This window comes from Cucumis sativus, chromosome 5 (assembly GCF_000004075.3).
Source record: "Cucumis sativus cultivar 9930 chromosome 5, Cucumber_9930_V3, whole genome shotgun sequence".
Classification (NCBI taxonomy): domain Eukaryota; kingdom Viridiplantae; phylum Streptophyta; class Magnoliopsida; order Cucurbitales; family Cucurbitaceae; genus Cucumis; species Cucumis sativus.
Window position 1 is genome coordinate 19,045,902 of NC_026659.2, and position 18,516 is coordinate 19,064,417.

At 33.0% G+C, this 18,516-nt stretch overlaps 2 protein-coding genes across 2 annotated transcripts; both read left to right on the forward strand.

Annotated features, from left to right (window-relative positions):
* Window positions 1-44: 44 nt before the first annotated feature.
* LOC101212066 lies at window positions 45-4,777 on the forward strand. Its single transcript, XM_004140247.3, has 3 exons — window positions 45-488; window positions 3,030-3,267; window positions 4,254-4,777. Exons 1-3 carry the CDS (start codon window positions 189-191, stop codon window positions 4,382-4,384), a joined length of 669 nt encoding a protein of 222 aa, XP_004140295.1. The 5' UTR covers window positions 45-188; the 3' UTR covers window positions 4,385-4,777.
* An 11,800-nt stretch (window positions 4,778-16,577) lies between these two features.
* On the forward strand, window positions 16,578-18,299 carry LOC101207729 (seed lectin). Its single transcript, XM_004140309.3, has one exon. The coding sequence runs from the start codon at window positions 16,610-16,612 to the stop codon at window positions 18,212-18,214; it is 1,605 nt and encodes a 534-aa protein (XP_004140357.1). The 5' UTR covers window positions 16,578-16,609; the 3' UTR covers window positions 18,215-18,299.
* The last annotated feature ends 217 nt before the right edge of the window (window positions 18,300-18,516 follow it).

Below are 18,516 nucleotides of genomic sequence, written 5' to 3' on the forward strand. Positions count from 1 at the left end.
CTTAAGGCCATGTGTTAAAATATCACTTGATCATAAATGCACATGTGCTACGTGGTGTTAAGTCTATTTGCATCTCCGTCAATCTAACGATACGCTTCTATCCAGAGAAAAGGCGACACCCAAATTATTAACTCACTACACATTTTCACTATTTATTGATTCTTAAGCGTCGCCGGAGCCTCTCAGAAATGGCGGAAGCGCACGACTCCGATGATCGGAATACCACCGTGCCGGTTGAGGAAGAAGATGCATCCAGTCATCAATCCAAAGGAGTGTGTACGGAGGATCAGACCGTTTATGAACCTCTCCGCCGTCTGATCGCTGAGATTTTCTTTCCCGATGAAATTAAGGGTTCTTTGTTTCATCGCGTCAAGGTCTCTGTCACTGATAATGGCCCTGCCGTTGCACAAGCTTGCAGAAACTTTGGTCGCGACGTTCTTTCTTGGACTCGTAGGGGCAGTCCTCTGCGAGCGCTCCTTGTTATCTCTGTGAGTATTGCCGATAATTCTAAAGTTGTGGATGTATGAACTTTTTTATTGTGTTTAAAGTGCATTTCTCTCAGTAATTAATGGATTGTGTGCTAATGTTCGAGATTATGATTTTATTGCTTTTTGGTTTTTCTTTTAAGGTTTCGCTTGATTTGGACGGGATTTGTTGTTAATAAGAATATGTTTTACTTGGTAATGAATACTGTCAAGCAATTTCCAGCTCATGGCCAAAATTGCAGAGAGTGCTTGAGTGGCCGTGTTTTTGACTTTTGGAGAAAAGATTTTGTTGAAGTGCTTTTGTTCGATTCCTTTGCGTACTACTTTTTATACACTCTTTGTAGTTGAACCAAAAAAGTCCTCTGGCTTCGTTCTTACACAGATCCAATTAATGCTCCCCATCTTTTGCTGTTTGGCTTCTAGTACCCGTTATCAAGTGTTGTTCCTGTGGAGGGAGGTGATCCCTTGTTCCTTGGCCCTTGGCCATCCTTTGCATGGTATAAGATTGGAATTGTACTTATGTGCTTCGTAAACTTCCAATTCTCATACGTTGCCATCCTTTTTGGTTGAAGATAATTATTTTCATGGTTGCAGCTATTGGAGATAGCTCATATGTTAATACCTGAGCAATCCTGAGAATGCGTACCCCATTTTTTCAATCTATTCTACAGCAACGGTAGAATTTCATTTCATTTTATTTGTCTTTTTTTTTGGGGGGGGGGGGGGGGGGGGGATTTTTTAAGCATTTTCACCTAGATTGTGAACCTTATGTCGGTATGACGTTTGGAATGAGATTGGCTCTTTTTCTTTTTTTGTTGAGAAATAGAGAATTCCTTGACAACTTCAAATGCTAACTTTATTATTCCTAAATACGTGGCAAATGTTCAGTCTAGAGCAAGTTGACACATTTTCCCAATATTCTTTGTTTTGGAGGAATTTACACGCTCTAACTTCTCTCCCTCATGCATTTGGCAAATCAAGTTTGTCATCGAGTTTTGAGATCATGTAAATCATACTTGGAGGATTTTGACTTTATGAATTGAATGAAGGTTCTAACTTCTCTTTTGTTGTTTTGTCTTCAATAGACAACAGATTCTCTTTGATGTCCATTTTCTTGAGTTTCATTGTTCTGATTTTGTTATTTTTTAAGGACTATTAACTGTGTGTAAGCTGGAGTGGTTTAGGGTTTCTTTTTAGTTTGTTTTGGGGTCTTGTTCCTTTGAAGTACACAGCTCTTGGAAGTTTGACTTTTGTAGTAAAGTTTGGTTAATCGATGGTAACATCCATGGAAAAGTAAACTTTCTTCGTCATGAGAGAGTAATATATCTTTTGGTAACATCTCTTTTGGTTAGAGACATAGCCTAGAAAGATATATTTATTAGCTTCAGGTTCAATTTTACTTCCTTTTAGGAGAGTGATTATGGGTAAAGGCAATTTAACAAAAACATTTAAGAACAAATATTCATAGTGGCATGTAAAGATTTTCAAACTCTATTTATTTCTCACAATCAAGGATTTTCTTTATGATATGATCCTTGTAGTGCATTTTTACAGGAGTTATAATTGAAGCCTATTGATATGTTTTTAGGTTGGCTTTAATCCTATGATAATTCTTTTATTTTTGGGCAGTTTGGATACAGAAGCGTTATAGGATCTTCATTGGGTACTTTTATGGTTGGAGAAGATGTGTGAGAGATTTTAAATTTCTGTATTCCATATGGAGATCTCTCAAGTTCTTTTGTAATTTTGACTCCCTCTTTTATTGGTGCCAATTGTAATAGTCCGTGTTTTTTTAACATTGTTATGTGTCGTTGACATCTCACCTCCCTCTCCTAGTTTTTCTGTTAATGAAAACTTTTCAATCTAAGAGAGGATTAAATTAGGAGAAATTGATAGGAATTTGATAGACCACCTATTGTCCTGCAGTACAGTAGGAGAGGAAAGAAAGGTTTGGAACGTGTAAAAGGGGATCATGTGGGAATCCAAATTAATTAGAGTTTGTTACTAATTCTGGAAGTATAAATAGTGTCTCTTTTAGGGGAGGGAGAGTTAGTTAGTTGTATTCTGAATTTCTGTTTCATCCTTGAGAGATAGGATAGCAGAGAGGGAAGAGTGTGCCCTAGTTACCGAATTGAGACTCTCTCAATTCATTCTTCTATATTTCACCATATTGTACTGTTTGATTTCATCCCATCAATAACATCAGAATAATTTTCATTCTTGATATTCAAATTTGGGCTCCACAAGAATTGTTACGATGAATTAGAAAGGATTCTGGCTTTTGACACTTGATTCAAGGAGGATGTAACCATTGAACTGGTATATAACACTAGTCATGCATGGGTATCGGATAGTTTGATACTGATGAATGATGTGTATTGTGCCTTGGTTCCTCTTGACTGCTTTTATCTATTTTGGATCTGTTGCAAAATTTTCACTGTAGTTGTCCTCTCTATTTTCCACACACAGAGACAAACTGAAGTGCTTTTTTATGTTCTCACCAGCACCCCTTTAAGTTGTTACTTACATCTGAAACTGCTGCAGGTTGGGACAATTGTTCTTCTTGCAATGACGGGATCGCTCATCTTTCTGTTCTTCTTTCTGGCAGCCACTCTCAATGCCATTATTATCTCTCTTCTTGTATCCTTGGCAGCAGTTGGAGGCTTCTTGGCTCTTTTCTTTGCTTGCGTAACAGCCATATATGTGGGGGCATTAGGAGTTGCTTTGTTTGTTATATCTACTGCAACAATCTCAGCAATTGTAGCAGTGGTGATCGCCGCAGGTACCAATAATATACACTTCTCTAAATCACGTTTCTTGAAAACCTCTTAACCAACTGGTATGAAATTCTACGTATTGGTTTGAAATGGTTGGGTCTCAGTCTCATAAGGGAAACGAAAAACATCAACATTATCCTCCCATCTTTTCTGTAGGAATAAACAAAATATAATCGAGATGTTAAAAGAAAATAACAGTGGAAACACAAAAATCACATGGAAAATTCTTAATGCCCCCCATAAAGAAATCTACTACGGGTAGAATTATTACATCCACAGACAATTCTCTTCTCGATTCTGATTGCTAGAATTCTCTCTCAAAACTTTGATGTACCACCACTCACGCACCTTTTCCTGCTTTTTGACTAGAGTAGTACACTCAGTAACCAAGCTTAAAATGCTGCTCCTTTATAGTGTTTGGTACCCATTTGATGTAAGAAGAATAGGGTTTACTTGGGTACTTGGGTAATATTCTAGGTTAATTCTCTTTTTACTCCCACCTGTAATAAAATTCTATTGGTAAGACTCTTCCCCTCTTGTATGAAACAATTGTTATCATTCTAATAAAAGATTCATAATTTGATTCTTGGAGGATTACTCCTTAAGACTACTTAGGCTCATCAGTTCATTTTTATGAGTCTTTGCTACTCTTCTAATATTTTGCCGAAAGCCTTATAATCGTATAGTTAGCAGTTTGATAACTTTTTGTTTCTACTCTTCCTTTTCTCTACCCACAATTTAAATTGTATCTTCAATCATTAGGATGAATTTAACTTGTACACACCAATGAAAATGTTGTAAGCTAAGAGTTTCTTAACGAATCGGAGGATCCAGAGAAGTTCTGCCTTCTATTAAACAAATGCACATACTAGTCAATGATTTTCCACTGATTTTGTTTGTCTTCATGAGAGTAGACCTTGGGTCAATTGGTCACTTTTGGGCGGTTGCCATATTTTTCTGTGCTCTAACATCTTACCTTCTCAAAATTCAGGATGGATTGGGTTCTTCTGTATGGTTTGGCTAGCAATACGCAAAAGTTTTGGTCTTGCGAAGCGGTCAGTGAGTGCGAGCAATTCAGCAATTTCAGCATTTTCTTATGCTAGGCGTGCCCACAAAGACTAGGTAAATGTTTCAGATCCTTTAAATGAATGCTATGAAGTGGGGTATGTTATTCTCAAAATTCTGGTGCATATATTATAATGAGTTTTCGAAGGCCTTTTTAGTGTATCCATAATGTGTAATCTTACAATGTAAATAATCTTTTAAAAGTATATTATCTACTTTATGGGCTTCTTTATTGGCGATGAAAGTACTAAGATTTGAGATAGCTCTTCCATGAACTATAATCATAATTTTTAAGTATATTTCTTTTTCTTTCACTATGAACTGTAATTGTCAAAATTTTATAGGATTAAAATTTAAGGAGTCCAATCAGGGTTTGTTTGACTCAATGACTTCCTAAGTTTGAGGTTGGAACTTATGTATTCGATTGTTCAAGGGAATGGATTATATAAATTCAAGTGTGTAAATGTGATTATATAAATTCAAAATGTGTGTAAATGTGATTTTATAAATTTAGATGTGTGTAAACGTGAAATTACTAATGCCAACCAGAGCTTGACTCAAATGTATGTTATATTGAGGATTACAAGATCCATAGTTTGAATCCTTCCATTTCCAATTTTTTCTAGAAAAATTTTGAGATTACAAATGATTACGATCAGTGTCCCCTGAAATTAAAATTTAACAAGGGACAAATTAAAATTTAAGTCATGAAAATTAACATCAAGTAATGTTAGTTCATCCAATCGAATTGTGTCATGTGTCAATCAAAGTCAACCTAAATCTATTAAAATAGGTTAAACCAAAATAAGTAAAGATAAGTAAATAAATAAGTAGCTTTTCTATTTTTTACTTGAATAGTCTATGCTACTATTTTGCATAAATGTTACATTTATAGTACATGTTATTTTAGCCCTTAAAATAGAAATGGAAATTAAAAGTTGTAAATTGGTAGGAGAGATAGGCTAACTTGGGTTGTGTAGATCTTTTTCTATTCTCAGCATTTGACCATAAAATTCTTTTCGCTGAATTCAATAATTACTAACATTAACCAATTTAATTAAAGAAAAAGCTAATTAAACTGTTGCAATCAATTATCTAGTCTGAGTTGATCCTACGAAAAATATGCAAGAATATGCAAGATTCAATTTCTACCAATAGCATTAAGATCGAGGGCTAAGATTGCAAGATTCAATGCCTACTAATAGCATTAAGATCTAGAGCTAAGTTAGGTTGTGAGAGCTTAATTTAGTGTCTAATTAATCAATGGTTTCGTTCAATTCTATGTTGATTACTCAATATAAATAGAACAGTAAGTTAACATAACTTTTTGCTTCTTAGAATTACGTACAATCTAACAAACTGAATTGCACATCAAGTGAAAGCATACATCATATAGTCTACAAAGGTCCGACAATATGAATAATAATCATTAAAAATAATATTAAAATCAACAATTCAAGTAATTCAATTCAAACTCTCGCAAATACAATGAAATTAAGGAAAATCGCTGGAAACTCAAGCTAGAAGAAGGTACCCTCGCCTATTATCGACATGTTGATCAATAAGATAATGTTTAGGTACATAAACTAGTGAAAAGAAAACTAAAAAAATAGAGAGAATTCGAACGGGGAGTGGTTGAAATCGAATGTGAAATAGTCTAGTGGCAAAAATCTTCCTTTCTAGATCTGGGATAGTGTTGGGACACTAGGAATAGTGTTACTAAATGGAAATCGTACACATTTGTATTTCAAAGTGTCACGACATTATGCACCTTGTATGAAAATGAGGTATTATGCCTTACAACACCACCATGGTTGAGATGAGTGCCTTCGACTCCATAAGGGTATTATTCACCAAGGCACCTCTGTAGCTACATCTTTTGTGCATCTTGATGGAATATATGAGACATGCATAGCAAAAATACATATCAAAGTTTACTCTAAATGTAACTAAACAATTTAGAGATTAACATATTTTAACAATCCTAATTAAAATAAAATCAAGATTAAAGGAAAATCTTACCTTTGTAGCTTCCTGTTCCTCGTAATCTTCTCACGTACTAGAACCGAAAACAACCACTAGTATTGATATGCTATTCTCCAAAATTAGAACCACGTTGTAAGATCCCTTAAGTGAAGAAAAATGGGAAAGCAAGATGGAAATTTGAAGGAGGGACTTAGGGTTGAGATTTGGAGAGAGAAAAAACTTTGTATAATTTTATAAATTAGAATTATAAAAAAAATTGCAAAATTTTTAAATAATTCCAAAAAAGAACCTATTTATAAGCAAATTACATGCAAAAATGCATGTGGTTTGTTCATAAAATCTCAACACCTAACATTCCTCTAACAATTGGTGGAACTTAGTGGGCTAGGTGTCTACATCTCATGTGGCTATCCCCACTAAGTGTTAGTGGAATTATCCAACAAAATGTTGAATTTTTTCACTAACTTAGTCCAAAGTTAACATTTTGTCCGTTTGACTAATTTTGACATCCCAAGCATGAATTCACATTCATTTTTCCAAAATTCAAATCATGTATGAATATAAAGTCGATCAAAGTTTGAGTTTTCAAAGTTAAAAGTCAAAATTTTTAAGTTTTATAACATTGACTATTTCCATCAATTTCGAGCTTCCAGATATGATATGTATTCATATTTTTAATATTTAAATCATATTTAAATATAAAGCTCTATCTCAAACTGATAACCGACGGTTATATCATATATATTAGTCAATTTCTCTCTTTTTACATAATTCAACCAATTCGAATTATTCCAACATATTGTTCTAAGTTAATTCCATATGAGCTAGCAGGTGAACCTAATAGACCTATAGATCATGGGCTTCAATGATCCGAGATTAATTGGCTAAATCCTTTTAGATCGAACTAATCAACAAACGTTAACTAACGAGTCATTCCACTAACGTCTCGTAGTTGCACTCTCTCTACTATAGATATATTTGTGTCCATCTGATAAACCATGATCGACAAGTTAATCCTTCATCGGTTGTTCATAACCTTGGCTGGGTCAAAATACCATTTTACTCTGACAATTTCGTCTTGCTCCTTAAGTCCCATTGATCCACTATTGAATAATTGATTTTAGGTCCAACTTATTAACCGAATCCCTCTTGAGCCAAAGAGAGGGTGGGGCTCTTTGTTCAAGGCTTGAATTCAGTCTTTAAGGAAACAATCTATCTACTAACTCGAAAGCAAGTAGGAGTGAGTTTCGCCTTGCACCATATGTTTCTAACCATCCACCCGATCTTACCCTTGAAATGAGAGCTCTATTTGGTCAACGCTGTTGAGTTGCCTCACCTATGCATATCTAAGGAGAGTTACATTAAATATAAGTTCATAGTTAGCTCGATTAACTTACCTTAGGTGATTATAATCGAAATAGTTAGCTTTACATAGTCAACGATGTTATAAATTAAAATTGACTATTTCATGGTTCCAGTCTTATGTAAACTCTTTACATAGGATGTACCTAATTTCATGTCTCTGCATGAAGAATTCAAGATCACATCGTTTGTACAAACTACAAAGAGGGTTGTATCCATAGTTTCCTTAGAATAAGACGCTCAACCTTATTCATATACTATAGACTGTTTAGGCTATATAATCAAACTTGATGCATGTTTATGTCTCTAAATAAAGTTGAAGTCTTGAGAACTTAGTTTATTGGATTCAAGATTATAACCTTCAATTTTAACTAATAAATTCTCGATAACAACTTTATTGAATAGAATATAATTTTAACTATAAACTACGAGTTTTAGGACATAAATTCCAACACATCTGTCGTTGAAGACTACACCTACATAGAAGTACTGAAGAAGCAGCTCACTGAGTTTGTTGAGGAGGGTTGTGGGTGAGTTTGTGTTAGTACCAAGAATTTTTAGTTTCAAACTTGTTTGACTATTTCAATCATATCTAAGTTTCTGCCTTTTTAGATGGTTGGAGGAGATTGATAGAAAGCAAGCTGAAATATTGGGCTTACAAGTTGCTTTGGAAAAATGCTCTCGGTTTTGAAGGGATCAATAGACACTTCGCACTGTTGCGAAAGTTTTCAGAACTTAATGAAGTGCTACTTCAGAGCTTCCCTTGGTTTTGTTAGGTGGGAGGGTGTGTTGTTATTTTTATCCTCATAAACTTATGTTTGTTTGTGTTCTTCTCATGGTTTTGTTGACTAATATGCATGAGTCTGCAAAGTTGTGTTGGTACTTCATATTCTATTATGTGCAAGAGAGTGAAGACACTGACTTTCCTTTGAGTACTTTTCATTATTAAGAAAATATTCTTAAAAATAAGTTGCTTCAATCTAGAACTCTTGGGAAGAAAGTTCATATCTATTTCACTATATGTGTTTTACTTGTTGTTAATGTGATTTGATTGTGTACTTGTAAGTAATTGTTATGCAATTGAATAACAAATAATTTTGGGTAAAGTTTTAAGCTTTTCTTCATGGAGCAAGAGCCAAATCTTGTTACATGTTTAAATCCATTTTACTCAGATGTGATTTATTGAAGATCTTATAATGATGTGATTTCTGTAATTGTGAACACTTATTATTAATTGTGAACAACACTTAAATATTACATATATTTTGTGTTTTATATGATTAAGAACAATGTTCATAACTCATTTTGTAATAGAACGACATGTTTCTATGTTGTAAGTGTATTGTAATGACCAACTATATGTATATGTTCAATAATATATATGCAATTTATTAGTTATTTGATTGAATGTTTGGATTTATTCCAGAAATGTAAATAGTTCAACTGACCATGTTGTATAACATTGTTGGACTTCAAAACAGGTGCAATATAATTATATGGGTATTTCAAATTGTACAATTTTTCATTTGAAAGAAAAAAAAAAAGTCTTGACATGTAAAACGTGTCAAGAATTTGAACAAATTCTTGACGTTTATAAACTGTCAAGTATATATTTACTTGACGCGTAAAAAACTGTCAAACAAAAAAACCCCTTATTCTTGACTCATAAAAAGCGTCAAATAATGTTTATATACTTGGCGTTTTTTACTTGTAAAATATAATTGTACTCTACGCTTAAAAACTGTTAAGTAAACCTCCCTTATTCTTGACACTGGATTACTTGACACATTGAAAAGTGTTAAACAGATATTGAAAAGTGTCAAATAAACAGATATTTGACAGTTTTTAAGAATCAAGTATTGCTAGTTTTGTAGTAGTAGTAGCTTTCTCAACTCGCTGCAAGCCCTTCAACCTTTTTTTCTACTTGGCCTAAACACCTGATCCTGGAAGATGAAATTTTAAAATGTAAGTTTAATTGACGTAATGAGGTTTTATGAAATCCTTCTCGCAATACCTTTCTATAAATCATTTTTCGTCAAATCATACATTTTAACACAAATTAGTTTATCAATAAACACATCATTTCACAAAACATATCAAAACGCATGTAATCATTTTTACAATAAAATCAGATCAACTCACAAATCACATCAATATATATTTTGGCATAAACACCCATTAGTCATAATCATTTATTTCGCTAAGGATCCTAAATCGTTCTCTACGCTTGGTCTAATTATTACTTCGCATTTAGACTACTGTATTAACAACATCCTAGAACATACAGATCCATCCCTGTTGCTCAGGCCACCTAATACAATTTAATCATTTTCTACATTAGTCGGCTTCATTTCACCATGCATGCCTTTTATACATGGTTTCCTTTAACCTTATGTATGTTGAGATTTATGTCCTAAAACTTGTAGATTATAAATATAATCCATTGATCGTTATTAATAAAGTCTTATTATTATAATTTCAATAAATGTTATTGATTATATTAGTTTTATTTTAATAGCCAAAATCCAATAAACTCGCATCCTAAGTTGTTTGATGAGTCTTGAACAGTATGTAGAGACATACAAGAATCAATGTTCGAGATCAACTTAAAGACCCTCGTGAAGGAGTAACTTACTGTTATTGGTCTATATTCGCAGACATAAAAATATATCTATAGTGAGAAGAGTTCAATTGTGAGTCTTTAGTGAAGTGTATACACAGTTAACAAATATTGATTAATGTGGTTAATGAGTTTAGCCAATTAATCTCATATCGTTGTAGCTTATGATTTGTAAGTCCATTAAGTCTCCTTCTTAACTCGTAAAGGGTAATGAGATTTATCTACATTGGTTGTAATTGGAAATGTTCAAATTTACTTTGGAAAATACATCATACTATAAAGTTTATATTTTAATCAAACTTTATTATATAAATTTAATTTTGGATAGGATTCAAAATTAATTTATGAGAGATAAAATATTTGAATGAGTTCAAATATTAATTTAATGTGAACTGGATTCATATTAAAATTATTGGCTATGAGAGAAACTTATATTTGAATATGATTCAAATTTAATTTAAGTTAAATATAAGATATTTAATTTAATTATTAATTAATTGATAGTTTAGTTTTATTTAATTAAATTTGAGTTAATTAAATCTATAAGATATTGCAAACATATTCATTCAAATAAAATTTGAATGAAATATGATTTAGTTAATTAGTAGATTTTATAATAGAATCTCATGATTCTCTCTTACTCATTTTCCTATTCCAAGAAGAAAAGATTTATATATATCTAGAAAAAAACAGTTTTATATAAACTAATTGATAAAATAAAATAAAGTCAAAGCTTTTACTCTATGGAAAAAGAAAATACTTTATCTCAAATACCTCTAAACTTTTTCTTATCTCAATTGGTTCCCACAAACCAATTATCTCATCCTAGAGGATTGGAAGGCTTTGATGGGTGGCGTCCCCAATTCGATGGTTTGTAGATTCAGAGACGTCATCATAAGTTCTCTGCATCTTTTAAATTAAAAGGATGCTTAGTTTTTATTTAGAATTTTGATTCTAAATTTTTGCCAATCTACTGGTATTTTGAGATTCCCAAATTAAATTGAGTAATGGTTCTCTAAAATCTTTCGCTTTCATAGGTCTTTTATTCCTTTAAGAAGATGGGACAGACATAAACACAATGGTGGCACTGCAAGGACAAGTACTGAAATGAACAAACTCCTTTAGTCAATGGCTTGATCGCAAGTCAACGCTACGGGGAGTTTAGTACAATCGATACAACAAATGTCTGAAGTTGGTTGTGTGAAATGTGGTGGACCTCATGGTGTTGATGCATGCCCATTAAAGAAAGAGATTGTCACATACATAAGAAATGATTCCTACTCTAATACATACAACGCAAGATCGAGAGACCATCCCAACATTAGTTGGGGAGGTCAGGAGCAAAATGTTCAACAGTGACAAATTGGCCAATCGAATTACGGTGAAGCATCTGGGTATCGCCAAAGACAATATCAGGAAAGGCCACAACAGCAAGCTCAACGCCACAACCACCACTATAACCCAAATCCTTCTTCTTCTTCATTATCATCAATGGAAGCCCTTTTTCGCGAGTACATGTAGAGGAATGATGCACTGCTACAAAGTAAAGCCTCATTCATTAAGAATCTAAAGTCACAACTGGGGCAACTCGCCAAGGAGGTCTCCGAAAGACCAAAGGGATCCCTTCCTAGAAATACCAAAACACCAAATCAAGGAGGAGGTTTACGAAAAGAAAAGTGTCAAGCAATGACACTAAGAAGCGGAAGGAACTTGACCATCTGCGAATCAAAGTCTGAACAATAAAAACGTGCTGGATGAGGAATGGAGTACATGAGATGAGAATAACAACGTGGCGACTAGTCTAACCAGACGATGAGCTCCAATTCCTTACTGCAACTCCATTTCATAGTCGCCTAAAGAAGAAAGACGACGAACAATAATTTTTCAAATTCTTCAACGTCCTGAAGTAGTTACACATCAATATCCCATTTGTTGATGTGTTAGAGTAGATGTCAACCTACGTCAAGTTCCTAAAAAAACAATGTACTCACAAAATTAGTAGCATTGGCTCCCTTCCCATCCTTTGTAGGTATAAGAGTTAAGGTAGTTTGTCCTTTATTCTCTTCTCTATATGGATACTTTTTGCATTGATTTCTTAAATGCTTCCACAAAGTGCTAGTTCCACGACTATTACTATCACATGCATAATCCTTGCCACAATAATTACACATGCACCTAGCTTCATCGTTAACACTTGCTTCCATTTTTGTGAAATGATCCCACACAGAAGAAGTTTGTTTATTAGGTCTCTTTATTTTGGACTTGGAAGGTAGAGGTGATACATGGTTTTTAGTTTGGCTTGTATTAGGAGGAGGAGGAGGAGGAGGAAGGGGAGGAGGCATTTCATTATTACCGGTAGCACTTGCGTTCTCACTACTGCTATCCATCTATAAAATAAAGCAATAAAACATACAACAATTAAACTTCGAACACCAACAAAAACCAACGAAACTTTCAACACCAACCTATACAAATTAAACATATACATATCTAATTTCAACACCAACATAAACCAACTTTTCAGTTTTTCCTATCATGTGCGGCAAGTTTAGTGTAGCAAATCAAAATTCACGTCAGCACAAATCAGTCTAGTAGACATTTGATATTAATTCAGGAACCATTTATAAATATTTTGAACAACTATCTAATTCCAACTAAAATTCACATAAATTTGACACAAAAAAGTTAAGTATCAAAACATTCAACTTACCATAGAGTTAGATAATGGTGATTATGCTGTATCCGATACCGTGTCTGTGGTGACAAGTTTTAAAGAAACCCAAATATTTGAAGTTGCAAAGTGTTAAGAAAATTAAAATTATACTTGATTTAATATTTTAATTTATCGAAATACAAAAGTGAGGGATTGGAATTTGCAAAAATCACAAAGACTTGCAAACTTACGGAAGAAATCAAAGTGAGGTTGCCAGAATGTGAGGGTTTAGGGGGAACAAGAACGGTAACACACATGAAGGGTAACAAACTTTCAAGTCACACTCATCGGAACGAGAACGGTCACCGAATGCAAAGAGGCTGAGAGGGAAGGTTGTGTTGCGCGTAGTGTTGGCATGTAACGTGTTGCGGCCTACGTGTGTGTGTGTGTGCGTGCGTGCGTGCGTGCATGCGTGTGTGGGTGTGGTCGGTTTATCAGGAACATCCCTACCTGGTAACAATTTGATGGTGAACTCTACTTCCCTATTAGTTTGCAATCATGATAAATAGTCGAAAAAAACATCTAAGAACTCATTCACCACAAGAATATCTTGATCCAAGCTTCAGCAACATATGTTGTGCATCCTTTCCTCAACATCTTTTCAACTTTAATATTGGATAATCATGCGATCAAGGTTGACCAAGGTGAAAACAAATGTTAGAAAATGTATAGGTTGCATTATAGATTTTGATTTGAAATTATGGCTAATGTTGTAAGATTATCTTGATCGAAGGACAACATGTGAATCTCTAGACAAAGCAATGAAGAGCAGAAATGGGTTATGATAGTCGAGATTAAATCCAAAGGAACGGTGTAGCCTAGTTCGACCCAACTCGAGCCAAACACGAGTATAAAGGTACTAAAAACACCAACATAGACTTGCTCCACGTATTCCAAAACCAAGGTCGAGTAGGAAACAACCCAACATTCAAAGTCTATAAAATAGGTGATCCAAGCCACGTTTGTTTGTTTTATAAGTCATCTCTTGTTTTAACATAGAAATGGTCACAAGTGAGTGCCCTTATCCATATATTGGTATCAACATTTATTATTGTCATTGGTCATATCTATAAATAGTTTGACATATTAAGAAGACACAACCGCATAAGTCATTTATTTTCAAAGGATGAAAAAGTAGAGAGAGATGGTTAATTATAACTTTATAGTATTATATTTGTCAAATAAAAGAAATGAAAATATTGCATATATATATATATAAAACCATCTTATCTCAAAGTATTGTGTGTATATATATATATAAAGCGTCACCACGTGAAAAGCATGGAAACTTCAATAACTACAAAAATATAAATAGAGATATCTATAAGCACCACCACGTGAAAGGTGTGGTAACTTAGCAAAAAAAGAAAAAAAGAAAGAAAACAGGAAATACAAAATATAAAAAAATCCTTTAAACTATATTTTGTAAATAATTATAATATTTTGCTATTTTTTTCAAATGTTTCATCTTATTATCCTTCAATAATTTATTCTTAGTGTATACAAACATATCATTGTGATTATGTTTAAACCCATTATTACAATTATATGAGCAAAAGTGATTAGTGATCTCAAATAATACTCAATAGTTTCATAATATACAATCATAAAATTAGGAACACACTTTGAAGATGATACCTTATGAGGATAAGAATTTCTTCGTACAATATTTCTACCTATGAATATATGTATATGTATTTACGTATATTAAAGAGTTGCTTGCAAAAAACAATTATGATATTAGAGACTATATCAGTACATTTTCTAAATTGCAAAAGTAATAAATTTAAAAGGAATATCCAAAATCGTCCATAGGCGGGAAAGAAAAAAATGAAACTACCCTCTTTCCAGATTTATTGCGCACAATCTTTTCGTAATTTGAGTAGCCATCTAATAGTTTTTTATAGCTATATATATATATATATATATATATTGTTTTAAATTTGAGTAGCCCTCTTATAGTTTTTGATATATGTCGAATAGGCCTCTAATAGTTGTATGATATATCAAATTAGTTTTTGATAGCCCTTTGATACATATGAGTTGTTTTAAATTTTGGTAGCCTTCTAATAGTTACATTTTCGATATGTATCTAGCTCTCTGGATAGTCGTATGATATATCTAATTAGTTTGTAATAATCATCTAATACATATATGTTATTTTAAATTTGGGTCGTCTTCTGATAATATTACACTAATTTGTTCATTTTGTATTTGTTTTAGGTGGTTGAAAACAAAATGTCGACAAGAAAGTATTCACAATAAGATATCACATATAATTTATTTATTTTTTCGAGAAAGCTATTGTAATAAACGTGCAAGGGTGAGGAGATTTGAATCCAGAATCGAGTTCACAGAAACATAGAGGTGTCAATTGAGCAAAGTTCATGTTGACATCACACTATAAACCCAACTAGCAAACAAGACAAATAAATTAATTAAAAAAAGATCGTATTTACCATTTACTAAATATTATTGACATGGGGAAATTTGGGTGTACTAAAAGTAATGTTTATGTTGCAAAAGAATTATATTATTGAGTATGGAATATTTAATTTGATAAATAAATTAGGAAATTTGTACCATTGTATATTCTGCATATTACGATGTGAAAATATATAAAAGTATCTAATCCCAAAGTATTTGTATTATGTATAAAGTGTCACCACGTGAAAAGCATGGAAACTTCGCAAACCACACAAATATAAATTGACAAATCTATATGCATCACCACGTGAAATGCATGCTAACTGCACACACAGCAAAATATATACAAAAATAGGAAACAAAACCAAAAACTATCATTACATTTTTTTTTAAATAACAAAATAAATTAAAATATTTATTTTGAATTTTATCACCATAGCATATCAATGACTTTATTTAGTAATTAAAGTATTTTAGACAAGGTTACCATGACAAAGTTTGCAAAACTAGAATTTACTGTCCATCAGATTAACTGTAGCAATTATTTAATATAGGTTCTTAATGCTAAGATGCATTTCAATGTTGTAAATCTAAAAAATACAATCAAACAAGAAAATATAATGACTAATCAAGAAAAAGCGAAAAGGGTGATTTTTCTTTATCATCACAATTATAAAAATTTGAAATTAAAATATTTAAATTTCAAATTATTTAACAATAGAAGATTTCTCATACCTTAGTACAATAAATTAAAAGAAAGGTATGACAATTTTGAATTATTGGAGTTTTGTAAAGAAAAAAACTTCACTAAAGAAACTCATTAACAATAATTGTTATTTAAATGATATAATAAGTCACCATTTTAGTTCTCGTTGTTATTTTAGGTTAAAAAACACAATACTTTTTTAAAATGTTAGTAATTTTTATTAAAACACAACAATATTTTAAACAAAACTAATTTAACATTTTTTATTTTCTAAAAACAAACATTAAAAATTGGGTAAAAGAGGGAAAAAAAAAATAAAAAAGGGAAGTATGGAATAAACCAAAATTATTTTAGAAGTAGAGAAATTGTAATAAAAAAAATTACAAAAAAAAAAAAAAAGAAATTTAAAATACTATAAAAGGCAAGTGAAGAAGCTTAGTCTGGGAGTGAGTTTAAGCAAAAACAAAAATGAGAGTTTTATTAGCTTTCATTGTGACACTCTCTATCGCCACCAACGCCTTATCGAAGAGACCCGTTGTTGATGTTTACCAAAGCTACATCCAAACTATTCGTCAAAAATTTGGGTCTAAAACCCATAAACTCTATGGCATTCCAGTGCTCCACCACTCCTTATCAAATTCTGATCGTTTTCATCTCATTGACGCCGGCAACGAACCCGGCGATACAATCACTTTTGCCGTTGATGCACAAGATATGAGTGTTGTTGCATATCTTGCGGGAGATAATGATTCTTACTTCTTTTCGAATGCTCCAAAATTTGCTTTTGATATTCTCTTCCCCAAAACTAATCAAAATCTTCTCAACTTCGATAATTCCTTTAAATCCATTGAAATAGCAGCTAATACTACAAGAGAAGCCACTCCCCTTGGTCTCAAACCATCGAATGCAGCCATTGCCAACTTGTTTCATTACGATCCTGTTCTGGCCCCTGTCTCGTTCCTCATTGTATTTCAAATGGTCTTCGAATCCGCCAAATTCAAATTTATCGAACAACGCATCGTTAATAGCATAACGAATGGAGAAGCCTTCACACCCGACCTCGCAATGTTGAGCTTAGAAGACAATTGGTCGGAACTTTCGTTAGAAATCCAAGCATCGAATTCTTTACAAGGACTATTCGGGAGTAGCGTAACGCTATACAACTCGAAGAATGAAGCCGTTGAAGTGGATAGTATATACTACCCACTCATACTTTCTAATCTTGCATTGCAATTATACCATTGCAATATCCAAGATTACATCAAGATGCCTACCGCTACCGTCGCCGATCATCAAAATCCTCGATGTTATGTCAAGGAAAGAACCGTGCGGATTAGCGGACAAGATGGGCTTTGTGCGGATGTAGCTCGTGATGGTTCTCACGTCATTTCATCCCCATGTGGACAACAAGCAAATCAACAATGGACGTTTCATAGGGATCACACCATTCGATCCTCAGACAAATGTTTGATCCCGAATAAGTCCAAAGCAAATCCTTTAGCTGTGATTCAAAATTGTAATAAGGTCAGCCAAGAAGATGCAACTTGGGATGTTTCAATTAGTGGGACAATCATGAACCCAGCTTATGATCTTGTGTTGACATCAAAAAATGGAATCAATGACAACAGTTTGTCAATGAAGAAGAACAAATATTGTGGAAATCAAGGGTGGAGAGTTGGGAATTATGTGGAACCAATTATAGCTTCAATTATTGGGGTGAAACAAATGTGTTTGGAAGCAACCGAGGAAAATACAAATATTTGGTTAGAAGAATGTGTGAAGAACAAGATTGAACAATCTTGGGCAGTTTTTAGTGATGGAAGTATTAGAGTAAACAACGACCATAGTCTTTGTATGACAGCTTCTTCAATTGAATCAAAACAGAGAATTGTGATTGCTAAATGCAATGGCTTAGCTTCACAAAGATGGGTTTTGAAGGCTGATGGGACAATCTCAACACCAAAATATGAAGGATTGGTAATGGATGTTGCACAAAGTAATGTTGATCTTAAGGAAATTGTTTTGTATCCTCGAAGTGACTTGGTTAGCCAACATTGGGTTGCTTTGTACTAAATGTATGCTTGTTTTCACATGTACTTGAGGAATCTGCTAGAATGGATGTTCTAATAAATAACAGCAGTTTGTTCTGTTTTTTCTACTCTTGTTTCCTTTATTGTACTTTCATTGCAATTGAGAAAAAAATATAAACATAAAGAAGATAAAAAGATAGATCAAGATAGTATTTGAAGAATTGGAAAAGGAATTGTAATTGGGTTTCTAATGTGAAGGGAAATAAGAGTAATAGATTTGAAAAGATTGGATGTCATAAATGCAAAATGAGATTTTCAAAAAATCAAAAACCAAAATTTGAGGGG

Bases quoted from the DNA above. Each gene is read 5' to 3' on its own strand.
- LOC101212066 (XM_004140247.3), top strand. From the start codon at position 189: ATGGCGGAAGCGCACGACTCCGATGATCGGAATACCACCGTGCCGGTT. The intron at 489-3,029 runs GTGAGTATTGCC...AAACTGCTGCAG, and splicing joins GAGCGCTCCTTGTTATCTCT to GTTGGGACAATTGTTCTTCT. The intron at 3,268-4,253 runs GTACCAATAATA...CTCAAAATTCAG, and splicing joins AGCAGTGGTGATCGCCGCAG to GATGGATTGGGTTCTTCTGT.
- LOC101207729 (XM_004140309.3), top strand. From the start codon at position 16,610: ATGAGAGTTTTATTAGCTTTCATTGTGACACTCTCTATCGCCACCAAC.